Genomic DNA, 26,137 nt, shown 5'->3' on the forward strand with positions numbered 1-26,137 from the left:
CTTTGTGCCAACTTTGATTACTCAGGAACAATACCTCTCACAGTGATTCTGACTTCAGAGTCTTGGCTTTCAAAAGAGACCAAGACCATGCATGAGCTCCAAAATGTTCATGAACAGCATTCAGTTCACTTTGGCTATGTCCTAAATAGGAGTGTTTTGCAAAAAGGCTGGAATGTGTTATATGCTGATAAATCTTGATGGTTGAACTTACTGTAGAGGTGTCTGGCGACCTCGGGCTCGCTGTCCAGGGGCTCTCCGATTCCATATTTGTTCTGGGCCATGATACGGAACACGTACTCGTGTCCCTCCATCAGGCTCTCCACTGTCCAGATTCGTTCTTTGGGCTCATTGGTGACAGGTACCCAGGTCTTCCTGTTGGCCACCCGCCTCCAGATGACATAGTTTGTGACTTTGGAGCCACCATCATCCTTCGGTGGCAGCCAAGAGAGTGTGATCTTCTCAGGTCCAATCTCCTCAAACTTAATAGGAGCAGAGGGAGGACCGGGACGGCCTGAAAGAACGAACACAAGTTTATAAAACCATCATCATGAGTCAGAGTTGTAGTTCCAAGAATTTATGGAAGCCTTGTTCCAGAAGCTGTAGTCTTTAATTAGTCTTTGCCGATCTTTAAGCATAGATGACAGATTTCCTATTAAACTTTATGTAAGTTGCTGGACGAGTCAATTTATACCGAGTACGTTGAGCCTTATTTCCTTGGAGGCCTTGCCGAGGCTGTTGGAGGCCACCAGTGTGTACAGGCCAGTGTCTGGGCGTTTGCCCTGCTGGATGAGCAGTGTGCAGCTGTCGTCAGACACAATCTTGTTGATGTGCTCATCGTACTGAACCTCCACCTTGTCATCAGACTTGTGGGGTGGAGCCTTGTACCAGGTAAGCGTTGGGAATGGGCAGCCACGGAGTTTGGCCACTATGCTGATATCGGAGCCCTGCTCAACCTCCATGAACTCTGGCAGCTCGATGGATGGGGCACCTGCAGGACATCAGGAGACAAGGGAGACATCAAGACTCTTATGTCTTCCTTAAACAATTCCCCTATCCCAGCCCCTGAAATAACCTTGTGTTTAGTTCATCACAATAAGACTTTTAATCAGGGATTAATGAAAACCTGGATATATTGGCCTGAAGGTTGATAGTTAAGGGCCCCTTTAGTTGAAGTAATCTGGTTTTACACTTCCATAAAACAAACAGAGGTGTGTTCATATTAGCTCCCTCATCTTACAGGTCTGATCTTGGATGATGATGGGTCCAGCGGTGGATGATGGTCGGCTGGCTCCAGCCTGGTTGTAAGCCACCACCCTAAACTCGTACTCGTCTCCCTCAGTCAGGTCCTCTACCTTGAAGCTGGTGGTTTCCACGTCTCTCCTGTTACACCTGGAGGACGCAACACAAACTATTAAACTGCGGGGAAGACTCAAACAAATGAAACCAAACACTCAGTAAAGAAAGGCGAGCCCAGGAAGACTCAAAGATCTTGACCCATCATGTAAACCTCGGAGGTGAAGCTTTACCTCCTCCAGGACTCTTTCTGGGTCCCACTGGCGTCCCAGCAGAGCAGATCCACGCTGTAGTGGGTGACGGGAGAACCACCGTCGTTCTTTGGAGCCTTCCAGGTCAAAGTTACAGTTCCCTTCCTAACGCTCTGGATCTTCAGCCTGGTCGGAGGATCGGGAGGATCTGCAGACAAAACAGCTCAATGTACAACTAATGTTTGATGTAAGGTTCTAGTGACTATAGATGAACAAATGGTGTAAATCATTTTATTTATATCTTGGTTGAATCAAAGATGCATCATTTTGTTTTCAATCATCTGATATTTAATTTTGTTATGACAGGATCACTGCTGAGGAACACATCATTCTCAATAAACTGAATTTTTTAATTTTTCTGGATCCACTAACCTTAACGTTTTAGTAATGTAAACCACTTTCAATATGATAAAATCTAATGAAGTGTCACCAAACTAGATGATGAAAGAGAAACTTACGGATGGGATCTCTGGCCATGGTCCCATCAAGGGTCTCGATGTATGGCCCAAACCCGAAGCGGTTCTCAGCACGGATTCGGAACAGGTACTCCTCACCACCGATCAGGTCTGGAACCACCAGAGACTGAGCAGCACAGGCCGGGTTCACCTGACACAATGAGAATGAGAGTCTTATCTTCAGAAAACTGATCAGCTGATCTCCAATAACAACTGGTCCTTAGCAAACCATCTCCGCATGAACGTGAGGACCAAAGGGGGTTATCAAAAATGCCTGGATTCTGAAGAAGACCCACCTCCCTGACCTCCTTCTATCACATGTGGACGAGAATTAACCGACAACTTTAATCAATTGCTCAATTAAACAAGCCCCCCCACCCTCCTCCTCCTCCCATCCAAAGCACGAAGTCTCAACAACAAGGCTAATGTGCAGTTTCTTCTCAAGAACATAAACTCTTTCTGGGAACTACGTGTTCTAGTTACTTATTTTTTTTTAGTTTTTTTAGATGTTATATTGTTTTTTTATTCCCTATGTTGCTGGACCTGGGTGATGAGTTTAATTCCTTCATGTTTCTAATGTGGCTGAAGTGAACACACAGGTGTGTGGTCGAACCTTGGTCCAGGCTTTTCCTGTGACCGTCTTCTTCTCAATGAAGTAGCTCTTCACCCTCTCTCCTCCGTCGCTCTCTGGAGGTTTCCAGGAAAGTCTGCAGGTTCCTCGGGTCACATCGCTCACCTTCAGGTCTCTGGGAGGTCCAGGCAGGTCTGTGGGTGCACAGAGACTCAGTGGATTTCCTTCTTAGTTTTAGCTCATGGCCATGGGCAGAGGAAATTTCTGAATTGATTTACCGAGCACGTTGACTCTGACTTTAAGCACTTTGTGTCCGGCCGGGCTCTCAGCGTTGATGATGTACCGGCCACTGTGGTTCAGTTTGCTCTCTGGGATGACAACCACTGAGGTGGTGTCGGTAGAGTGGATCTGAGAACAAACAGAAGCAAACGTCAAACTAAAGGACTAGAACATCATGGAGGCATGAGTCAGAGCAGAAACTTAACTATATTTGAAGCTAGGCTGAAAGTATTTCTAGGCTGAAATAAATAATCTTGGGTTTAGCAGACGAAAACTCAAACTATGATTCAGAAATTACACCAGTAAAAACCCAGAGGCATCAGCGGATCTGTCTGACCTCTGAGTCGATCGGCAGTGTGTGCAGTTCGTTCTTCTTCTCTGTCTCGGCAGTTCCATCGAAGGTCCAGGTGACTTTAGGAACTGGCCGTCCGGTGACGGTGGCAGGAATCCTTATGGTGGTTCCTGCTCTGCAGTTCAAGAGATCATGAGCGCTCAGGTCCAGAGTCAGAGTCGGCTCAACTAGAGAATGAACACAGGCACATCTTCATCAACTACAGATCAAACTAATACATCAGTGCTGGGCAATGATTACACAAGAACAGATGAGAGGAAGAACTGTTAAGCTCCTGTTGATTGCAGACAAAGAGGCGTGAGACCTATAGCCTAACCTGACCTATAGTTAAATATATTGTCAAAGACGAGGAGATCATCAGCATAGAAACTGATAAATGTAATTTCTGTACAGCAACAATCTGGAGTATCATAAAAAATGTGATCTAAATACTTGGACCGATTTAACTGGTAGTGTCTAAAATTTGAGTGCTGTGATGGAAAGACAATGATAATGATATTATCATTGTCTTTAGTAGTGGTAGAGCAGTAGCAATCTTACTCAAGATGTCCTGAACCAGGATGTCGACCGTCTTTGCTGGCTCCGAATTGCCAGCAGCGTTCACAGCGTATATCCTGAACTTGCACTTCTTGCCCTCCTTCAGGTCTGGGACGGTGATCTCAGTGGATGGGTGGAGCTTGTCAGCAGGGTTCACCCTCCTCCAATCAGGAGAGCCCTCCTCATGAACCTCAACAATGTAACCCTTGACTGGGCTCCCACCATCTCTGTCCGGTGGACTCCATGTGAGGGTGATGCTGCTCTTGGTCTTGTCTTTAACCTCTGGGGATCCAGGAGGGCTGGGAGGGTCTGTAGTAGGAGAACAAAAAAGACTCTATCAGATAAATAGGGGGTTATATTTAAACCAGTTTCATTCTTGCAGAGACAAGTCGAGGCTGCAGCTGCATGAGCCTTGAAAGATCAAGGCAGAGGAAACTGATGTGCACAGGAAACTGCACTGATAAATCCCTCAGCACCACCTGGATATGTCCTCCAACCATTCAGAGACATTTTAACTAAAGATATGTATGACTACTCCACAAAAACATTCCTGGGTGGAAGGAGGTTGGTCTGTAATAATCAGCATCAGTTTATCATTAACATTTTCTCATTAGTTGTAAAAACAGGTGGATGTATCCAAGTTTGCAGGTGTTGGACAAAGTTAAACTTGATAGTGGTATCAGATGAACTACGAGGTAACCTAAGTCTTACAACTCATCACGAAAAGGACTTGAATGTCAGAATGTAAGATCTCACACCCAAGTGGTTTGATTGGCCCAGTTCCTAATGGAGAAACTCTAGATAAACTGTAATCTGTTTCATTAATAAACAATCTGTTTGCACAGTACCACAGACCCAATACTGCACTAGTTTCGTATCATTAGGAAGTGACTGCTTATTATTTATTTACTCACTTTATCTGTATTTGTATCACCAAATTTATCATCTGCTCTTTTCCTCTAGTGTAAATGATGTCCTAGTTCCTGTTTATAGTCTTACATTTGATCCATCTATAGAATATGTTCATAGTAGCTCAGCCAGTCATTGTGTATATGTTGCTCTCTCACCTGTATATGGTCTCACCTGTACATAGGTTTCCATGTCTAAATATTGTCCATATGATATAAACCAGCCTGTATCATCCCTGTTATATTCCACATTATTTATATTATAACTGGTGACCTTCTGCTTAGATGATAAACTGGAATTAACTGATCTGGACCTGGACATTTGGAATCTCAAGAAAGTTGAATCTAATCTAGTTCACATTGTACAAACAATAAACCATTATAGACTTGTTGCTGAGGGTAGAATGAATGTGGTAAGACACTAGTAAATTACAGTTTATTGATAATCAGGAGGTCCCAAATTAAAACACTCACTGCATGGATCCATGGCAAAGCGGCACTCGCTGGCCTCGCTGTGTGGTCCAACTCCAGCGGCGTTGCAGGCTGCGATCCTGAACTGGTACTCACTGCCTTCAATGAGCCTTAGCACGGTGTACTGCAGACCCTTCACCGCTGGTTTGGTGACAGGAGCTCTGTTGACGCGCCCCCAGTACACTGCCCCACGCTCCCTCTTCTCCAGCCAGTAGCCCTGGATGGTGGAGCCACCATTGTCCAGAGGGGGATCCCAGGTCAGGGTCATGGTGGTGGCCGTGGTGGCGATGATCTTGGGGTTACGTGGAGGTCCCGGGAGGCCGAATGGATCCCTCAGCTGGACCTTCTCAGAATCACAGCCATCACTGACACCGTACTTGTTTTCAGCTTTGATCCTGAACTGATAGGAGCCATTCAAATCGAGTTTGTAGACCTGAAGAACAAAAGAGGCACATTCACACCTTTTAAAGTTTACTGGTCCAGTGTTTACATAGCGCTTTTCTACTGTCGGTTCTCAAAGCACTTTATGGCCACAATGAGAGATCTGAATCAGAACCAAGCCTTGAGAGCCCTGGTGGGTCCAGAGTCTTGTTCAAGGACCAGGTCTGGCTTTAACTTTAAATTCTAATATGGATTCATAAAATCCTCCCATCAGTTTTTAAAATATTGTTAGGACTTAAAAGGTTTGGGGACAGAGAAGAGCTGGACAAAAGTAAAGACACATGAATGATGAAAAACTAGAGCGAGAAGAAAGAGGAGACACCACAAACCTCTGGAACATTCAACATTCATTTACAGATAGGAAGTTTGGAAACAATTTAATATCAGACAATAGAGCAATAAGTATTAAAATGATCATTATTTGTTTCTGTGTATGAGTTTAATCTCAGAAGAAAACTTTAAAAGCCAGACATAAATTCAATCCTAATTCACATTCATGAACAACTAATGAACGCTGTGTAAATTATGAATATACAATTTAAACATTCAACCTCACTTTAATCTCATTTTTCCTTATTGATTTTTCCTGTAGGCTCTATGTGGTGATGCTGAATGAATAAAGCATCTATCTAAACATTAATGAAGGCTTTTTTAATCGGCATCATTCAACCACCACTGACCCCGTATCTTCTGTCGATGAGGTTGATGGTGAGGACGTCAAAGTCAGACTTCTTCTTGCTGGCGTCTCTGCGCGCTACGATGTAGTTGGTGATCTCACTGCCTCCGTTGTCTTCGGGGGCATCCCAGGTCAGGTAGCACGAGTCGGCCTTGATGTCCGAGACCACAATGTTCCTCGGAGGAAGGGGTCGGTCTGAAGGGCAGTGTTTAACATTAAAGCGTTGAATGTTTCATCTTTGTTAGTCATCAACCAGGAAGTAAAGGATTAAACTCTTACCCAGGACCTCAACTGAAATAACATGGTGAGCTTTGCCATAGCAGTTTTCAGCCACAAGCTTGTAGTTGCCCTTGTCCTGTCTGATGGTCTCTGGGATGGCGATCTTTGTCCTCAGGGTCGTACGGTTCACCTGCAGAGAATACATTTATTTTTTCGTCTGTTTGTCAAACATCAAGCAGCAGAGAAGACAATTATTCGTTGAATCGAAATGATGGTTGTGCTGTGGGGATGGTCAAGGACAGAGGCCAAAAAATAAAATAAAATAAAATAAAATAAAAAAGGAACAGGTTATGTTTGGATTCAACCTTTTTAAAGGTCTGACCTTGATTCTTAATTTTAAACACTGTCCGTCCATCCATCTATCCCTCCATGATAATCATGTTGTAGCTCACATGACTACATGAGGTCTCACCTCCTCTGTCTCTATCGTCATCTTCTCCTCGTCCGGCGTCTCAATCACCACGTCATCCTTCATCCACTGCAGCGTGGGCAGAGGAAGTCCTCTGACCTCGGCGGGGATGTCGATGGCGGCTCCTTTCTTCACATTGATGCTGTTGCTCTTGAAGAACTTCAGGATGGTGATAACTGGAGCGACTGTGGACACAAGCATTCATCAGTTAGTCACTTATGTTATTCTCAAGTAAAAGTCTGACCATGGAGACCTGAACATACTTTCGTCATCCTGGATCCTGGCTGTGATTGGTTTGGACGGATCTCCATCACCGACCTCGTTGGTGGCTTTGACTCGGAACTGGTACTCCTGGTTCTCTGAGAGGTTCTCAATGGTACCACAGCACTCGGTGAAGATCTTACGGTTGGCCACTTCAAACTCTGTGCTGTCGGACCTCATCTTCTCCACGTAGTAGCCTCTGATGGGGCTGCCGCCGTCGGTGCGAGGTGGCTGCCAAGCCAGGGTGATGGTGCTCTTGCTTCTATCGGTGTAGTGGAGTTTCTCAGGGGCGGATGGAGTACCTGGAAGATGGTGGAGGAGTTTAGACACTGGACAACAATTTCACCAGGCAAATAGATCCCCCTGATGCTGGTTTACCTTTAGGATCCTCAGCCAGGATAGGTCCCAGGTCAGCTGGAGCTCCATCACCATATTTGTTCCTGGCGATAACCCTAAAGTCATACTCCTCGCCACTCAGCAGGCCTTGGATGTCACACTTGCAGGACGCTGTCTCGATGGGCTGCCGGAAGAGCTTCATCTTAGCATCCTTCCTCAGCACCTCATAGCCAAGGATGTCGCTGCCGCCATTGTCCAGGGGGTCGGACCAGGACAGGACAATGTTCTTCTTGGTCACGGTGACCGTTTTCAAGTCGACCACAGGTCCGGGGACGTCTGCACGAACACCGATTGGTAAAAAGAACAGCTGGTCAAAGACGTATTGTGAAAATGATTTCACCATCATTTGACTGCAAAATCTGCACTTGTGTTACAGTTCCTCCCTTCGACCAACAGAGGGCTGAATGCCTCAACATGAAACTAAGTGTTGCTTTTTTATCAACAACAAAGGCATTTCCTAATAATGACAATAAGAACAAGTTACTAAATTATTATAATCACACAAAAATCGTTGCTTTCAAACTAATTAAAATTCTTCTGAACATCACAAAGTCCTATACAGGATGAAGCTCAGGGGACTGTGTGGTCCCTCATAGATCTTTAATCAACTGTAATGTTCTGTGAGAGCCTCTAAACTATGGAATATAAAACCTATTGACATAACAAACTGCAACTCTTAGAATACATGTAGTCTCCAGGTGAACGACCTGAAAGCTTCTGAAGAACCAAACGTGAACATCATTAGCTGTATCTGCCTCATATGCTGCATGGCGTTGTCTATTGTTCTGTTTCTGTTGTCGTGTATTGTTCTGGTTGCTGTATTTGTTTTATCTCTGAGCCAGCCTAATGGCTAATGCCTGGTTAGTGATGGATGACTCTTTGCTTTGTAATTTCAACAACTTTGATTTTTTTTATCACAGATATAATAATAGTTCTTAAAACATCTCACCAAAAGGGTGACGGAAATTAGCCAGGCTAACACTACCACATTCACCATTAAGATGATTAACGTGCAATGTCCTTTTTAAATAACTAAAAAAAATGAAATGAAATTTGACACTGACCCATCACGTCCACTCTTGTCTCGGCCGTCTTGGTTCCACTGCTGTTGGTGCCAGTGATCTGGTACTTTCCATGGTCGGCCCTCACGGCCTTCTTAATGAACAAAGTGCTGTTCTTTCCCTCCGTCTCCACAATCATCCTCTCTTTGTCGATTTCAGCTTCGTCTTTGGCCCATTTGACCTCCGGCTGGGGTCGGCCGGTCACCACAGCAGGAAGCCTTAGAGACTCACCGGCCTTGATCATGACACCGTTCTTTACCGAGTCATCAAAGTCCACAGCAGGAGATTCTGGGGGACACAAATAGTCAGACCAGGCACCATGATGTAGAAGAAGAAGGAGAGGATGTATCTGCAGAGTAGATTTTCAAGTCCATACCTTGAGGCTCTTTGACAGTGACGGGTTCAGTTACGCCGGGGGCTCCAGGACCAGCGTCATTGACGGCGATGACCCGGATGTAATAGTCAGCTCCCTCGGTGAGACCGGTCACGGTGTATGTCAGCTCTTTACACCTGAATTCGGTGCTGCGAGTCCATTCCTTCTCTCCAGCCAGAACCTGTGAGCACGAAACCAGAGTCCAACACCATCCACATCACAGACGTCTTAGAGAGTCCAGAGGGACAGAGTTACTCTACCTTCTCCAAATGGTATCCCAGGATGTCTCCTCCTCCGTTATACAGGGGGGGCTTCCAAGCCACGATGACTGAGTCCTTTCCAGTGTCCACGATCCAAGGAGCGGGGGGGCCAGGAGGCACTGTGATGTGTGAGAGGGATGAGTGGATGGAGGGGAGAGTATTTTATATTTCTGAGTTAATTATGTGGATGGATGTTTGGCGTGGAAGCCTGCTTTAGTGGTAGTGATGATAGATACACTACCAGTCAAAAGTTTCGACACAGCTTCTCATTCCATTCGATGAGAAAGTGTGTCCAAACCTTTGACTGGTAATGCAGATAATAGTGATAGTTTAGCAGCTTTTTATCAAAGAGAAATTAATAATTTAACTAAAACTTAAAAGAGTGATTAGTGTCCGTCAAGAAAATGCAATGTTTGTCAGCTCCTGTCTGAACAAAAACTAGAAGTCTTGGATTTCCTGAAGATGTTTCATCTAATAATATGTTTTAAGATGAAATCTATGAATCAAGGTTCAAACTTTAATGAGTCGATCAAGTGTCTGTGATGGTTCTCAGTCGTCTAGGTCCTGGTTTATCTGAGTCAAACTCATCTGGACATTGAGTTTCTAGAAGACGTTTTTGCCAAGTGTTCAGCTCTAAATGACTAGTGGAGTTCTTAGTTTTTTTTTTATCAGGAACATCCGTGGGTGGAGTCCATCTGAAGGTCACATGACTTAAGTCTGGTAATGACCTGATACTCACCTGGACCTGGACCAGGACCAGGACCTGGAGTAACCAGTTCTCAGACTTAGACAGACTTAAATTATCCTCCAGGGAAGTGGCTTGGTCTCGCTATCTTAGTTGTTACAGAGGGATGAGCTGTTCTCCAGCTGGATAGAGTTTGGAATAAAGACGTTCTGCATGTCACTGTGGGAGAAGGAGCTCTCTCCTTCTCCTGACCCTCTAGTGTTGCTGTAGGGGATGAGATGGATTGTCCATAATGGACAGCAGTTTATCCATTTTCCTTCTGTCCTTTACTCAGGCAAATGTCTCCAACTCCCTACCGATCACATGTCCAGCCTTTCGGATCAGTTTGTTGATCCTACCAATGTATTTTACTGATTCTACTCTATCCATCTCTGATAAACCATTAGAGATCCAGACTCTAATCATGTGACCTTCAGGAACCTCCCCAGACACATTAATGAAAACTTACGGATGGCGTCCATGGCGATGATGCGGTCGGTGGGCTCGCTGAAGGGCCCGGGGCCAGCCAGGTTCTCAGCACACACTCTGAAGATATAGGTGAGTCCCTCCATGAGCCCGGTGACCTTCACATCCAGGGAGTTGAGCAGGGCTCTGTTGACTCTGGTCCAGTGTTTGCTGTTCACCTCCTTCCTCTCGATCCAGTAGCCCAGGATGGGGCTGCCGTTGTCCTTTGGCTCATGCCAAGAGATGTGGACGGTGCTTGCTGTCACCTCGTGGACTCTGGGGGTGTTGGGGGCGTCGGGAGGATCTGGTGGGGAGTTACAGCATTAATTCACTTTTTTTCTTTTTCATTTTTAAACATTTAAAACATTATTTATTATGTGGTTCATATTGAGTTTTTTAGTTTTTGTAACATTCATTAATAATTTCAGGTATCTCAGGTATCAATAACAAAGCATGGGATTAGCACTCTGCAGAAAGACTGGGTTGGTTCATTTGAACCCAAAACTGAAGCTAATGTATGAAAAAGTTTGCCAATAATAATCAATCAAATACAAACTAAAAGCTTTTATATATATAGTGTGTGATATAAAACTAATTCAGAATAAGTAAATAAGATGGTCTAAATGGAATCTTTAAAGCAATAAACGGAATGTACCTGATTTGTTGTTGAAAATATTTTAGTATATACTTACTGAACTGGTTCTTGGCAAGCAGTGGCTCGGAGATGCATGCCGGGCCGCAGCCATACTTGTTCTCAGCGGTGACTTTGAAGATGTACTCTTTCCCTTCGATGAGCTTGGTGACAGGGAAGCTGGTGCCCTTCAGGGTGGAGGTAATGGTGATCCAACCGATCTCGTCGTTCTTGTTGTCCTTCTTCTCCAGGATGTAGTTCAAGATTTCACTGCCGCCGTCGTCCTCGGGAGGCTCCCAGTTACAGATGACCGAGGTGTTCCGGATCTCATCAAAGGTGAAGTTGATCGGAGGCCCAGGTTTGTCTGAAAGAATGAGAGTCAGGTCAGTGTTTCATCTCAGGGGGTTTAGCCAATCATTGTCTGGTTTGTGTCGTACCTAGGACGTTTACATTGCAGCAGGCAGTGGCGACGCCGTGAGTGTTCTCCACCATGATGATGAAGTCACCGTGGTCACTTCTGACGGCATCACGGACCATCAGAGCAGACTCACCCCTCTTGGTCTGGTCCAGACCCAGACGCTCTCTCATGGGAGTCACAAACTCCTCCTCTGGTTCTGGAATCTGCAGGCAATGTTTAAGTCAGAATTAAAAATAACACACTGAAACATTCAGGGAGATTTTCCTTGCCACTGTCGCCCTCAGGCTTGCTGTGGAGGTTGCAGGCTGTTTTTTTTTAAGCGTCTTGAGACAGTTTGTATTGTTATTGGCGCTATATAAATAAAATTGAATTGACTGTGTGACGTTTCTGAAAGGACACAAACCCTGGACTTGGTCTTCTTCTTATGGACCACAGGTACGATCTTCTTGGTCGGTTCTTTGGTCACGTCCTCATCGTTCCTCAACCAGGTGACTTTAGGATACGGGGAGCCGGAGATGAAGGCGTCGATGCGGATCTCCTCTCCCTTCTTCACACATACGCCGGACTGCACACGAGCATGCAGGGTGACCTTTGGCTTTTCTGCAAATGGAAGAAGAAATTTAAGTCAAGAACTTTTTTATTCTTATGACATTAAATGTTTAAAGTTTCACATACCGATAGGGTCTGCAGCCTTCATGGGCTGGCTGCTGCGTGAAGGCTCACTGACTCCAGCAGCATTCTCGGCTCGGACCCTGAACTGGTACTCCATGTCCTCCTTCAGGCCCATGACCACGAAAGAGAAACCAGGGACCAGGTTCGGAGTGACACGCTCATAGCGGTCACCGTCCTTCTCAATCTTCTCCACGATGTAGCCTTGGATGGGGCAGCCACCATCGTAGTCCGGAGCCTTCCAGGTGACCGTGATAGACTTTGATGTTGGGTCCTGAGCCTCCACCTGGATGGGTGGGTCTGGTTTCTCTGTGCAAGCAACAGCAGACAGGGCCACCATGTTTAATTAATCAAGTCAGAATCAGAATCAAAATCAGAAAGTAAAATATTAAGGAAATGGGTTGATTGCAGTTGCTCCCGGTATCAGTTGCAATGAGATTAGAGAGAAAAATACAAATAGAATAAAACAACAACATACAAATTTTATGAAAAGAGTAAAGTAAAGAGTGAGGAAAAAGTCCTTAAGCAAAGGTCTGGACCTTATTTAAAGGAATAATAATACTGGAATTATAAATTCACATGACACATGACACGTGACACTAAAACAGTTTGAGATTTGAATAATTATTTAATAAAATGTGTAGCTTTAGGTTCTTCTTTCTTTTTCCCTTTTTGCCTGTATCCTGAACTTACGCTTGACTTCCTCTGTAATGACCGGGTTGCGTAGTTCCAGGTATTCTCCTGCCCCAACCTTATTGACAGCCTTGACCCGGAAGTTGTACTCGCAGTTGACGTACAGGTCTTTAACGGTGCAGCTCAGCACGTTCTCCCCCGACATGACCGGAACGTAGGTTTTCTTGGACACCTCACGCCGCTCCAGGGTATAGCTGACAATCGGAGTGCCGCCGTCGTCTTCTGGAGCTTCCCAGCTGATCTTACAGGAGTTCTTGGTGACATCGCTGGAGGTTATGTCCTTACACTGACCGGGGATTCCTGCAAGGTTCAGGAAGAAAGTCAGTTGAGTAAGAGGATGACTCCTGCTTTTCTAAAAACCACCAGAAAGAGTATTAACAGCAACGCAGGCTCTGAGAACTTCTCCACAGCTAAATGGAAAGTGTAGTTCCCAGTTACTGTTTGACCATCTTACCGATGACTTTGACATTAATGGTCCCAGTGGCAGTTCCCAGACTGTTCTCCAGGGTGATGACATAGGCTCCAGCATCTGCCCGCGTGCATTTGAGGAGCTCCAGGTGAGCGCTGTTCATCTCCACCGTCATGGCGAGTCGGTCCTCAGCCTTACACTCCACTGTGTCCTTCTGCCAAACCATCTTGGGTGTTGGGATTGCTCTGTATGGGATGTTGAGGTGCAGCTTCTCACCCTCAACCACGACTACATCCTGTGCCTCCAAATCCATGGTTGGAGCGCCTTAAGGCCAAAAGACAGAATCATGATTTAGTGTTTTCATTCCACTTCTCCTCTTAACTCTCTACACTTCATTTCAGTCTTTGCTTACAGTCTGGATCCTTGGTGGCGACTTTGTCAGACATTTCAGAGGGATCACTGACGCCCACAGAGTTGATGGCACGAACCCTGATCACGTACTTCTTCTCTGGTTTGATTCCATCATCAATCCTGAACTGCAGCTCCTTGATGGGTCTGTTGTTGACCCTGAGCCACTTAAGCTCTGGACGAGCCTCCGCCACCTCAACGTGGTAGCCAGTGATGGGGCAGCCGCCGTCCTTGGCTGGAGGCTTCCAAGTGACACTAATGTGCTCCCTGCTGGCATCAGGGATAGCCACTTCCAGAGGAGGAGATGGAGCACCTGGGAAGAGAAAGAGTTCACAGGTAACTCCGCCAGAATTAATAATACTGGAAAAGAAAAGGAAAGCAAATTCCAGCACCGATGTTTGTGGAGGAAACCTGATGTTGTCTCTTACTTGTTGCATCCTCGATGGTGAGGAACACGGTGGGTTCACTTGGCTCTCCAACCCCAGCTTCATTCTCTGCTCTGACCTGGAACTGAACCTCTGAACCTTCATCCACGTCCGTTACCTTGAACTGAGTCTGTTTGTCCGGAGTCTTGCAGCATTTCAGCCAACGAGTTCCCATCTTTTCTTTCTTCTCAATCACATACCTGGAAAGCAAATGGTTTGTGTCGTGATTAATATTTTAAGAAACAGTAGAACTCTAAGCAAAGCTGTCCATCCCGCATTCTCTGTAATAACATCTGATAAGAAATTGCCTAAATATCACTGAAAAGCCCACTGATATCTCTGCTGACAGTTTGTCTGCTTACTTCGTTATGGGTCTTCCACCATTACTATTTGGAGGTTCCCACTTCAGGTCCACATGTCTCTTAGTGACCTCCACCACCGTTAGGGCGTAAGGAGGACCAGGGGTTGCTAGAGAGAACACAAACATGTTTAATATTCCTACTTTCCGAGTGGAGGGAAACCTTTGACTTTACTCCTAAGCTTACTGAACGTGTCCTTGGCGAGCACGGCGTCCTCCAGCTCGCAGAATTCACCCATCCCGACGGCATTCTCGGCAGCAACTCTGAACACGTACAGCGACCCTTCGTTGAGAGGAGTCACGGTGTACTTCAGCTCTTTGATGGTGGTGTCCACGGTCTGCCAAGCCTTCCGCCTCACGTCTCTCTTCTCCACTACATAGTTGGTGATGGGGGACCCTCCGTCACTGCTGGGTGCCTGCCACTTCAGGTCAGCGTTGGTCTTGGTGATGTTGGTCACCTCCAGCCACTGAGGAGCTGATGGAGGGTCTGTTGATTTGAGAACATAGGTGATTAGTTTACAGCACAGATACGGCAGCCTCCCGCCCACCCTCAACCACGGCTGAGCTAAGCTTACAAAGTCTCTCCTTGCAGACCACGGGGTCACTGGGCTCGCTGGGTTCACTTTCCCCAGCCTTGTTGACGGCCTTGACTCTGAACGAGTACTCCTGCTTCTCCATCAGACCCTGCAACTGATGCTCAGTCTGAGGAACGTCCTCAGCAATCCGGATCCATTCCTCGCTTCCAGTCTTCTGGAACTCAATGATGTAGCCTTCGATCTTTGCCCCGCCATCATGCTCCGGACGAGTCCAGGCCAACAAAGCCATAGTCTTGCCAACATCCCTGATGACGGGTTTACCAGGAGCCCATGGAGGATCTGAACAAGAGTGTAAGAGTGAACTACAGCCCCTGATACAAGAACGCTTGTTTAATTATACGTAATGAAAATAAGGTACCAATGGGATCTTTAATGAGGACAGGATCGGTCTCTGCGCTCGGTTTTCCTGGTCCAGCCAGATTTTCAGCCAGAACACGGAAACGGTACTTCTTCTTGGTGGGGAGTCCCTTTACCCTGCAGCCACAGAAACATATCAGAAAAAATCCTCAACGTATCAAACAGAACAACAACATCGTCATTGCAACTGCAATTTTTTACCTGAAAGTTGTGTCCTTGATGGGCAGTTTGTTGCATCTGATCCACTTATCGCTCTCTGGATCAAACTTCTCAATCCAGTATCCAGTGATGGGACTGCCGCCGTCCTCATCAGGCTCAAACCAGGTCAGAGTCACGGCATCCTTAGCGATGTCAGAGGGAGTGACTCTGGTTGGAGGACCGGGAGGATCTGAACGAGAACAACATGATTCATTGCTGGATATTCATAGTTCATCTTATTTAGCTGGAGATCAATGTTTGAAAACTCACCAAAGGAGTACTTCGCAATGATGGGAGTGTGCTCTGCAGGTTCACCAATGCCATACTGGTTCTCAGCACTGATCCTAAAGACGTACTCCTTCAGAGGTGTGAGCTTGCAGGCTTTGAAGGTGGTGTGTTTCACCGTGGCTGACAGCTTCACCCACTCCTCTTTGTCCATCTGACGACTCTCCACAATGTAGTTGGTGATGGGCGAGCCACCATCGTCTCTGGGAGGGTTCCAGGCCAGGAAGCAGGACTCGTTAGTGATCTCGGAAATATCAAAGGCAGCTGGAGGTCCAGGTTTATCTGAAGAGAAGGGGACATAACACAAAAATTGACTGGGTGGACGATCTCAGCTGTCATCTAATTTAGTTCATTAGTTGAGCTTTATAAGCTGGACTAGAAGTAAGTCTCTGTACCGAGGATGTTGACGTCAACAGTGGCCGTGGCTCGTCCACACGTGTTGACCGCCTCAATGATGTAGGTTGCTGTGTCGCCTCTGGTGGTGTTGCTGATGGAGAGCTTGGAGTGTCCTGGCTGGGTGTCGATGGTGATACGATCTTCTGCCTTCAGGACCAGGTCAGCCTTGGTCCACTTCACCCTGGGATCAGGTTTTCCTTTGACGTCGGCCGGAAGCTCGATCTTGGTGCCGGCTCTGGCAGTCAGACCAGCAAGCAGCTTCACATCCAGCTGGATCTCAGGAGGTTCTGTGGGTTTTGTTAGAGAAAGTCACCACACATTCTCTAGACTCATCATTCCCCTTTAAACCAGCCGAGACACCACAACAACAAGACTTTCGCTTAACCATTCCACGCTGATCCTACCAACACAATACTATCCAACACAAACCTCTAGCATCCACAGCTTGGATCTCATCAGTGGCCCTACAGGGTCGGCCGGCTCCCAACTTGTTGAATGCTCTGACTCTGTAGGCATACCACTGACCCTCGATCAGGCCAGTCACCTGGAATCTGAAACCACAAGAAAATAAATTAATAAATTGCAATTTTTATTTCACCCTGTCACAAAAATACAGCACAGAAAATCAGCTTTTAGTCTCACTTCAGTTCAGGCAGGGGGTCACCGCAGGGTTCCCATTTGTCTGTACCACGCTGACACTTGTCCACCACGTAGCCTTTGATGGGGGCACCGCCATCATATTTTGGAGGCTCCCAGGAAAGGAAGATGCTCTTGGCACTCTTATCACGCCACTTAAGGTTCTCAGGAGGATCGGGTACAGCTGCAGAAAAAAATCACACAAATGAGATTCTGGATCAAATATTTGTCCTGGTTTGATAGACTTCCTCCTCACAGCTCTTTCATTTCAGACTCACTGGCAGGAGAAGAGACGTTGACGGGCTCGTCGATGTACGCCGGCTCTCCAGGTCCACACTTGTTGCAGGCGATGACACTGAATAGATACTCTTTCCCTTCAATCACATCTGCTACTGTGTGCTCCAGGTCCAGGACACCAGCAGCCACCTGAAAAAAAATATTTCATGATGTTTTAGTTTTTAGATAAAAATATCTAAACCACAGACTTATAGTTATTGTAGTGATCACTATAGTCAGTACCTTGGCCCAGGTCTTGCGAGACACCTCTCTCTTTTCTATCTGGTAGTGGGTGACTGGACTTCCTCCGTCGTGCTCTGGAGTTTCCCACATCAGGTGGACGTGATGTCGGGTCACCTCGGCCACCTTAAAGTCCTTAGGAGCACTGGGGCATGCTGGGAAAATAAAAACATTATTTATTATTATTTAAGATGCGTCAAGAAGCATTAGCCAATATCTATTGAGGGAGATGTTTGGATGGCATGCATTGGGTCTGCTAGGCTTTGAAATGGTTACCGATGACATTGACTTCGATCTCTCCAGAGACAGATGTGACGTCATTCTCCAGCTGCAGGGTGTAGGTGCCTTTGTCTGGACGGACGCTCGGCGACACCGTCAGCTCAGTGTAGGTGGGTTTGGTTACCATGGAGACACGCTCATCCGCCGTGGTCAGTTCCTTCTCCCCAAATGTCCACTTGGCCACGGGGGTTGGGTACCCAGTGATGGGGACTTTGATGGTGAGAGGCTGAGGGACAATGACCTCCAGGCCATTCCTGAATCCACTCAGGTCGAAGGTCGGACCAACTGCAGAAGGAGGGAAGTTAAATATGATACCAGTGCCAGGTAGGAGTGTAGAGCCTAAACCAAACCACTGATTATCCCGTCAATGAAAGCTCCAGATTTTATGCAGTTTGACAGTGATGTCCAAGGCAGGTAGAACTTTAAGTCACTGTGCCTGGGATTGTGATCAAGTCAAATGTTTGCGGAGTGACATAAGGTAACCACAGCTTGAGATTTCTAGCCTGGGACTGGATCCCGATAAACATACTGTCAAATTATTATCAAATTGTCATGGAAGCAGACAAACCCCTGGATAAAATAACTCACATACTGAAAGGAACCTTTTGAGAAAATATGAGGCCACTTCGTCCACTTTGTGGGAAAGTTTGAGAGGAGGAAATACGACAATTGTAAAACGTAGCCCAATGGATTTCTCAGATAAGCTCAAATAAAACTCTTGTAAATTCTTGTTTTGACATGAAGATAGATAGATAGATAGATAGATAGATAGATAGATAGATAGATAGATAGATAGATAGATAGATAGATAGATAGATAGATAGATAATTCTGTTCACTAACAAAAATTATGTGGCAGATGTTTTCTGATCTTTACGTTTGTGTATATTGTGATAGATGAAAAGTCAAATTGTTAATGCTAATAAAGATTCTGGTGCTGGACTCGTACCATGGGGGTCGTCAGCTATCAGAGGTCCGAGCTGCTCAGCTGGATCCGAGACACCAGCAGCATTCTCAGCACAAACTCTGTAGAAGTACTTCTGACCAGGTTTCAAACCAGACACCTGAAGAGACGGTAAGAGTTAAGACTGAGTCTAAGAAATGATCAGTAGGAGATGAATGACTGATGAGAGGATGGGGTGACAGTGGGAGCTCTGTACCCGGTAGGAGAGGTCAGGACACAGCCTGGCGTTGCAGCGCAGCCACTTGTCGGAGCCCTCATCACATTTCTCGATGATGTAGCCGGTGATCATGCTGCCACCGTTGCTAGTGGGCGTCTCCCAGGTCAGTGTCACCGCTGTCTTGATTTGGTCGCTGTAGTTCAGGTTTAGAGGTGGACTCGGCCTCTCTGAAGCCACAATAAAATAAAATTAGATCATCGTTTACAGGAGCAGGGAAACATCTCAGGGGCTGGTTTTCACTCACCGATGGGATCCATGATCTTGACGGGGTTGGTGGCGGCACTGGGCCTGCCGATGCCGGCCTTGTTCTCTGCTCGGACCCTGAAGATGTACTCCTTATTCTCCACCACGTCATTCAAGGAAGCAGAGCGGTCGCTCACGCCGCACACCATTGCCGCCTCCCACTTCACAGACGTCCTGTCGCGGAGCTCGATCACGTAGGCAGTAATCTCTGAGCCGCCATCAAACTTGGGAGGCTCCCAGGTGACGGTGGCGCCAAACTTGCTCACCGAAGCTACAGCGACGTTCTCTGGAGCGTCTGGAACATCTGAGGTTATGAAACACAGCAAGGTTATAATTTGAGCTAATTTGACTTTAAGTGAGATACAAAAAAATGCTTTCCAACGTTCATTATACATGAACAAATTGAGGCTTCTGTTAGCGATGGAAACACTCTAAAGTTTTGTTCTTGCTCTAAGTTGGTAACTATTTGGGTGAGTAAATTTGACTCCCTCGTTTAAATCATTTCCCCTAATCCATTATCGGCCATTTTTGGTGCCCATCCTAAAACTATTGCCAGCCCAGAGGCTGATTTTGTTCGACTGGCCCAGTTAAGACCTTCCAAGGCGTATGGATACTATATTCTCCCTTAGCAATAGCATCTCCCGCCCTCCACGTATTTCTTTCCTGTTTGTTTGATATGACTGTTGTCCTGTATCTCTATTCAGCTCTGTTCACGGGGTGTGAAGGAATCAGAGGGTTACTGACATACAGCTGATGATAACTATGAGCCACTGCTGCTTGTCTGTGTTGAAGAGTTGACCGGTGGACATACATGGTAAATGGTCTTGCTTTTATATAGCGCTTTTCTACCTATTGGTACTCAAAGCACTTTTACAGTCACAGACACATCTACACACTCACTCACACAAGCACACACACATTCACACACCAGTGCCACACACTGGGAGCACCTGGAAGTTCAGTGTCTTGCTCAAAGACATTTTGGCACGTGGCACATTCCAGGGATCGAACCGCTAACCCTCCACCTACTGAGCCACAGCCCTGTAAGAGTGCTCACCAAACTTGTTCTTGGCCTGAACAGCATCCTCAGTGGCAACGATGGGTCCGCTGCCGACTCTGTTCCGGGCACAGACTCTGAACAGGTACATGGATTCCTTCTGAAGGCCGCTGACGCAGTACTCTGGAGTATCAGCTCGGTCTGTGGCCAGAGTCCAGGTCTTACGTTTGACATCACGTCTTTCCACCACATAGGCAACAATCTTGCTGCCGCCATCGCTCTCAGGCTCGTCCCAGGCCAAACTGACCTCCCCATCAGCAGTATCGACCACTCTCAGGTTCTTCACGGGTCCGGGAACGTCTGAAAATCAGAAACGCTTAGAAACACTTCTGACTTCCACGCCTCGGTCACAGAACCAGTCATCCGATCTCCAGACTCACCGATCACATCCAGGTTGATGAACGCCTCTCCTTCGCCGTGCTTGTTCTTGATGACCACCTTGTACCGGCCCCGGTCCTCCTTGCTCGGGCTCTTTAGGCGGTACTCGGTCTTGTCGGCGGAGGTGTCGATGTTCTGGACGGGCAGAATAGTACCCTCAAAGGACCATTCAGCGTCCGCGCGGGGGTAAGCATCGTAGGGTACACCCATGACGAATGGTTTCCCGGCATCAGTCACCAGATTCTGGTCGGTGGTTTTGATTTTTGGGACCGCTGCAGGTGGTAAAACAGTTCACTTAGTTTTTTATTTTATTCGGACGCCTGGCTCTGTCAGTGAATGTGTGGATAGAAGGACTCACCTGCCAGCTCCAGCTTGGCTCGGGCATCTTTGTCTTTGGCCACGATCCTGTACTCTCCCTGGTCTCTGGGTCTGATCTCACAGACCTGCAGCCTGTGGGTTTTGCCCTCACTGATCATCTGGTATTTGTCGCCCTGGACAATGATCATGTTGTTTCTCATCCACTTCACTTCCACTCGGTCCTTATTTAGCTCCACCTCAAACACAATGTCCGAGCCTGGAGGTTCGAAGGCGTCCTGAGGAGGTCTGATGATCTCCACCGGGGTCTCTGCAGGACAGGAAGAAGCATCTCACATATAGAGTCGCAAGTGACACATTTGTCTATTTCTAAAAACAGATATTTAATTTCATCATTAAAAGAGAAGAAATGGAGAGTTTACCTTCAACAAAGAGTCTGGCTCTGGTTCTCCGTTCATCCACACCACAGGCATATTCACATTCATCATCAGGTCTGCACACCTTGATGATCAGTCTGCATGTCTTGCCTTCTTTTTCCATGTGATATCTACAAAAACAACACATCATCAAACTGAATCAGTGAAGGTCACGTAGTATTTACATTTAGCTTCCAGTCCTTGATGTCTGTTTGATAAATAATTATCCCTTTATTTCTTATTCATTTTTATCCTGTCCTAAAATCAGATTCTATCAGTCCATACGTAGAATCATGTAGACAGACTCTAAATAACCACAAGGGACTCTGAAGGACGAAGATAATAAAAACTATACCAGTTTGATGAAATATCAGCAGCTTCTCTTGTATAAATGTTCAGGTGGCGTACCTCGGTCCTTCTCTAATCTCTCGTCCGTTTCTGTACCACTTGACAGCAGCCTTCTCTTTGCTCAGCTTGCAGGTGAACTCTGCATCCTCAAACTCAGTGATGGTCTGGTCTTTGAGATGCGCTGTGAAGTCGGTCGGCGCCTCGCTGATGATTAGCTCGGCCGCACACTTGTCGTCTCCGACTACAGCGGTGTACTCGCCCTCGTCCTCCATGATGCAGTCCTTGATGGTCAGGGTGTGTTTTAGGCCGTCGGCTCTGTAGACAATGCGTTTGCTGAGCATCACCTCCACGTCAGCCTTCATCCACCTCACCGTCACCTCGGGCCGGTTCACCTTACAAACGAAGCTGATAGTCTTCTTTTCCTGAGTCTCAATGTCCTCGATGGGATCCAGGAACTTCAGCTTCTCCTCTGTGGAACAAATATTAGAGAAGAAAGCAATTATTCCACTAATAATTAATTATTGGAAGCTACATTACATGCTCAAGGTTCAGTCTGGTCAGCTGAAGGTGGAATGATGTCTTTCAGGAGGATCTTTACACCAGAGCGATGGATGAAAGGATTTGCGGCGTTTTACTTGAATCCTTTTTTATATTAAAATAGCAAGATGTACTTCCTATTTTTGTCTATTCCCTCCAATGTGATTTGCTCTCACCTGTCCTCTGATGCTCCGACCCCCATTAGTTTCATCTGTCCCTCATTAAACCCGTATACAGGCCTGTCTTTCCCTTTGTTCTCCGTTTCTTGAGAGGTTATTGTGGTTTTACTTGATTGGACTCAGGTTGGACTGCTTGTACATCCCTGTCTTTGTCTTTTACCTGCGACTCTGGCGCTGGCGCTGCTCTTGGCCTGCTCTCCTCTCTGATTGGTCAGGTTGATGCTGTAGTTGGCCTCATCTCCTTTCTGGGCGTCTTTGATCCTCAGAGAAAAGACGTTGTCCCTCTGAGTCATCATGTACTTGCTGCTCTCAAAAATGGTCTCCTCGTTCTTCAGCCACTTGGCCTTCGCTCCCTCTGCATTTGTCTCACAATTGAACACAATCTCACTTCCTTCTTTCACCTCTGTGTCTCTAATCGGTGTGATGATCCTGAGTTTTTCTGGAATAAAACACAAACCCATTGAAACCCTGCCATGGCTCTGAAGTACCCACAATAAGACGTGGAGAAGAAGAAGAAGTGCTTACCTATCACATACAGATCAGCCGAGGCTTTGACGCTGCCGATGTGGGCAACGTAGCCTCCCTCATCCTTCAGCTCACAGTTTTTCACAACAAGAGCTCGTCTCTTTCCTTCGCTGATGATGGTGTACTTGTCTCCGGCTTCGACCTCCTTGTCCCCTCTGAACCATTTCACTTCGTAGGTGTCTTTGGACACTGAACAGGCGAACTCAGCCTTCTCACCCTCCACCACCTCCTGGTTCTGAGGACGGGCGATGAACTCCGCCGCAAGCTCTAGAAAGAAGAAGAAGAAGAGTTGATGTCTGAAGGTGGCTCGTTTCTCATCATTCTCTTTTAAAAATCCAAAAATGATGACGTTACATATCTGTACTGTAAACAGACAGAGACACATTTCAACAAGTTCACATACTCATACGCCACAAATCTGACTATGCTGCACATTAGTGACTGTATAGACAATATAGATGTTATATATAATGTATATAAAAACACTTCACTCTGCCCCTCTCAAGATAAAACTAAAAAAAAAAAAATAATTAAAATAAAAATCCCATTCCAAGCTAAGTTCAAAACTTGAGAACCATGAATTGTAAATATAAAATTACAAAAAGCAGTTGGTTAGGTTAACGTAGCTTAGCATAAACACTGGAAACAAGGGAAAACACCTAGCTTAGATCTGCAAAACCCCCAATATATAGGAGTTAAACATTGAGATGGATGTGTAGATCGGGTGGCTCCGTGGTCTTTGGTAGAACATTTTGTTTTTACCATTGAGTTTGAGAGTGGCGGACGTCCTGACAGTGGGACTCAGCCTGCAGTTGTACTCTCCGGCATCATCCATCCTCAGGTCCTGGATGATTAGGATCCTCTTGCGTCCATCTACGATCTGGTCAAAGCGTCCTCCCTCCGGAAGCTCCTCGTCTCCTTTGTACCAGGTAACGTCGGCGCTGGGTTTGGACACCTCACAGATCAGCTTCACACTGTCCGTCTCCATCCCTTCCACGTTGGACAGGTTCTTGGTGAAGCTGGGTGCCTCCTCTGAGGAAACACAACAGCAGGAGGAGTTAAATATTTATTTTTTGACCTTTTTGTTTTGACCTAAAAGAAAAACACCTCTAAAAACCTCTAGGGGCTAGTACACCTATAGAGACCCAAAATAAACCAAGATAGAATCATCAGGCCCATTTTCATGACCCTGGTCTCCATGGATAGCTCAGACTGCAGTGTCACAAACATTGTGTCTGATTAATTATTATTATATAGGCACCGTACACACAATTCAACCTTTGGACATTTTATTTCTCCTGGACGTCATCACAATCTACCATTGAGCTCATTATACAATCCAGAAGGAGATGGAGATTTACACATGGAACTCCCCAGGACCCCAGCCACCAAGGCTACATGCTACATAGCAATGCTAAGCTACCAGCCACCAAGGCTACATATCAACACAAAGTTAGCTTTCACAACAAGATAGCTGTATTGTGTTGTTATGTGTAGTACCACCATTAGATCACTAGATGGAGGCAAAAAGATAATAATGGGGAACAGGGCTCAGATTCTGTCAGGGAAACCACCAGTAGTTGATGGTGTAAACCCCCACACAGCCTCTTGTAGCAGTTGGTTACATAAGATTGTCCTGAACCTGCAGTCAGGTTTGTTAGGTGCAAAGGGCTTAGGTTTGTTTTTACATTTTTCACATAAATGTTTAGACTTTTCTACCAATGTAATTAACTGAATGTTCCTCACCAATGACGGTAAGCATGCCGGAGCTCTTGGAAGTCCTAGCATCGCATTCGTACTCGGCCTCATCGTCAAACACAGACTTGTGGACAATGAGGATCCTCTGGACTCCTTTAGCAATGATCTCATACTTCTTCCCTTTCCTGATCTCACTGCCATCTTTGAACCAGCGAACCTTCAACAACGACAAGATGAACATCAATCAAGAGTGTGGGTGATGACCGATGGTCAGGTTTCACTTCCTGGTAAAAAGAGAACAGCGGCGGCGTGGCCTCACCTTGGCAGACTCACGGGACACCTCACATTCAAACTTAGCAGACTCCTTCTCTCTGACCTCCACATCTTGCAGAGGCTTGGTAAACTCCACATGAGGAGCTGTTGACAGAAAGATGTTCATGTAAAACCTCATTCTCATTGTGTTTTGGCCAGAATGGGCCTCCGTAGACAATAATATATAGTCAGAAGACGTGATCTATACATAACTCTTCAGGGCTGGAACTTATTAAAGGTACCAACAAAATAAACCATGAAATGTTCAGAATGGAAAGAATCAAACTACATTTGATGAAATTTGGAGGACGTGGAAGAAACATATTTATCCCAGATGCCCTTCCTTTGTTTATGTCTGTTTTTAGTTGTTGTTTTTTTTTTGAATTTCGTCATTTGTTTGATTGGATTTTTTTTCAGCTAATGTTGTGTTTTATCATTGTGGAGCATTGAGGATACAGTGACAATGGTAATCCTTACGTAGAACCTCCAGGAAACAGGAAGTCTTGAACTCTTTGGCGTCACAGGTGTACAGCTTGGCGTCATCAGGGGTGCAGTCGTGGATGACAAGTGCTCTCTTGCGTCCATCAGTGACGGTGTCATACTTCTTGGTCTTCCTGATCTCCTGACCTTCTCTGAACCATCGGACCTCCGCGTTCTCTCTGGAGACTTCACACTCCAGCGTTGCCGTGGCTTCCTCCTCCACCGTCTGGTCCTCCAGAGGCTTAGTGAACTCCACCGGAGGCTCTGAACACAGAGAACAACCAAATCAACATTTAGGGTTAGTTCAGAAGGCCTGCTGCATACACTGACTGTGGTACGTCAGAACGTCTCACCTCTGACAATCAGCTGAGCCTGAGTCTGGAAGTCTTTGGACGTCAGTTTGACATCGCCGGCCTCTGTCAGCTTCACGTCTCTGATGGTCAGAGCATGAACTCGACCCGCGATCCGAGTCTTCACCTGTAGAGACAAACCAGAAACATCCAGATCAGATTTAATGAAGTTGGTAATGAAGTAACAGGATGATTCTGACAGATTTTCTCCAGAATACGGATCCTGTATAACAAAGAAAGAAAGAGCAAAATCATATAGAACAAAATCTAAATCTGCAGCTCTAACCAGACTGGACTGGAGTAGGGATGTGTCAGGTTCCTGGTGTTTCATCTTCGTTCATATAAGGCTGGAGGACTAAGTGTTGGAGATAAGAGTAGCTGCT

General features: G+C 46.1%; 1 protein-coding gene across 1 annotated transcript in view; it reads right to left on the reverse strand.

The window, feature by feature from the left end:
- The window catches only part of LOC125018033 (titin-like), a 157,118-nt gene that overhangs the window by 62,716 nt on the left and 68,265 nt on the right, over positions 1-26,137 (reverse strand). Inside the window, exons 87-140 of the mRNA XM_047601648.1 lie at positions 25,758-25,881; positions 25,402-25,668; positions 24,932-25,029; positions 24,661-24,829; positions 23,677-23,946; positions 22,915-23,181; positions 22,550-22,828; positions 21,734-22,142; positions 21,332-21,456; positions 20,953-21,219; positions 20,597-20,866; positions 20,217-20,516; positions 19,161-19,463; positions 18,896-19,083; positions 18,685-18,799; positions 17,734-18,021; positions 17,461-17,612; positions 17,220-17,367; positions 16,948-17,125; positions 16,735-16,856; positions 16,305-16,592; positions 15,895-16,191; positions 15,628-15,814; positions 15,428-15,543; positions 15,049-15,348; positions 14,661-14,960; positions 14,478-14,583; positions 14,119-14,315; positions 13,695-14,003; positions 13,328-13,606; positions 12,874-13,173; positions 12,187-12,489; positions 11,915-12,111; positions 11,531-11,714; positions 11,155-11,457; positions 10,467-10,766; positions 9,274-9,392; positions 9,017-9,194; positions 8,644-8,928; positions 7,562-7,855; positions 7,186-7,485; positions 6,926-7,107; positions 6,514-6,643; positions 6,239-6,429; positions 5,121-5,550; positions 3,742-4,047; positions 3,187-3,368; positions 2,849-2,978; positions 2,613-2,764; positions 2,003-2,150; positions 1,527-1,692; positions 1,238-1,389; positions 692-988; positions 212-511 (exon numbers count right to left, since the gene is read on the reverse strand). Of these exons, the coding sequence (XP_047457604.1) occupies positions 212-511; positions 692-988; positions 1,238-1,389; positions 1,527-1,692; positions 2,003-2,150; positions 2,613-2,764; positions 2,849-2,978; positions 3,187-3,368; positions 3,742-4,047; positions 5,121-5,550; positions 6,239-6,429; positions 6,514-6,643; positions 6,926-7,107; positions 7,186-7,485; positions 7,562-7,855; positions 8,644-8,928; positions 9,017-9,194; positions 9,274-9,392; positions 10,467-10,766; positions 11,155-11,457; positions 11,531-11,714; positions 11,915-12,111; positions 12,187-12,489; positions 12,874-13,173; positions 13,328-13,606; positions 13,695-14,003; positions 14,119-14,315; positions 14,478-14,583; positions 14,661-14,960; positions 15,049-15,348; positions 15,428-15,543; positions 15,628-15,814; positions 15,895-16,191; positions 16,305-16,592; positions 16,735-16,856; positions 16,948-17,125; positions 17,220-17,367; positions 17,461-17,612; positions 17,734-18,021; positions 18,685-18,799; positions 18,896-19,083; positions 19,161-19,463; positions 20,217-20,516; positions 20,597-20,866; positions 20,953-21,219; positions 21,332-21,456; positions 21,734-22,142; positions 22,550-22,828; positions 22,915-23,181; positions 23,677-23,946; positions 24,661-24,829; positions 24,932-25,029; positions 25,402-25,668; positions 25,758-25,881 (12,247 nt within the window). The remainder of the gene's footprint in view (positions 1-211; positions 512-691; positions 989-1,237; positions 1,390-1,526; positions 1,693-2,002; positions 2,151-2,612; positions 2,765-2,848; positions 2,979-3,186; positions 3,369-3,741; positions 4,048-5,120; positions 5,551-6,238; positions 6,430-6,513; positions 6,644-6,925; positions 7,108-7,185; positions 7,486-7,561; positions 7,856-8,643; positions 8,929-9,016; positions 9,195-9,273; positions 9,393-10,466; positions 10,767-11,154; positions 11,458-11,530; positions 11,715-11,914; positions 12,112-12,186; positions 12,490-12,873; positions 13,174-13,327; positions 13,607-13,694; positions 14,004-14,118; positions 14,316-14,477; positions 14,584-14,660; positions 14,961-15,048; positions 15,349-15,427; positions 15,544-15,627; positions 15,815-15,894; positions 16,192-16,304; positions 16,593-16,734; positions 16,857-16,947; positions 17,126-17,219; positions 17,368-17,460; positions 17,613-17,733; positions 18,022-18,684; positions 18,800-18,895; positions 19,084-19,160; positions 19,464-20,216; positions 20,517-20,596; positions 20,867-20,952; positions 21,220-21,331; positions 21,457-21,733; positions 22,143-22,549; positions 22,829-22,914; positions 23,182-23,676; positions 23,947-24,660; positions 24,830-24,931; positions 25,030-25,401; positions 25,669-25,757; positions 25,882-26,137) is intronic.

This window comes from Mugil cephalus, chromosome 12 (genome assembly GCF_022458985.1).
Source record: "Mugil cephalus isolate CIBA_MC_2020 chromosome 12, CIBA_Mcephalus_1.1, whole genome shotgun sequence".
NCBI classification, from domain to species: Eukaryota; Metazoa; Chordata; class Actinopteri; order Mugiliformes; family Mugilidae; genus Mugil; species Mugil cephalus.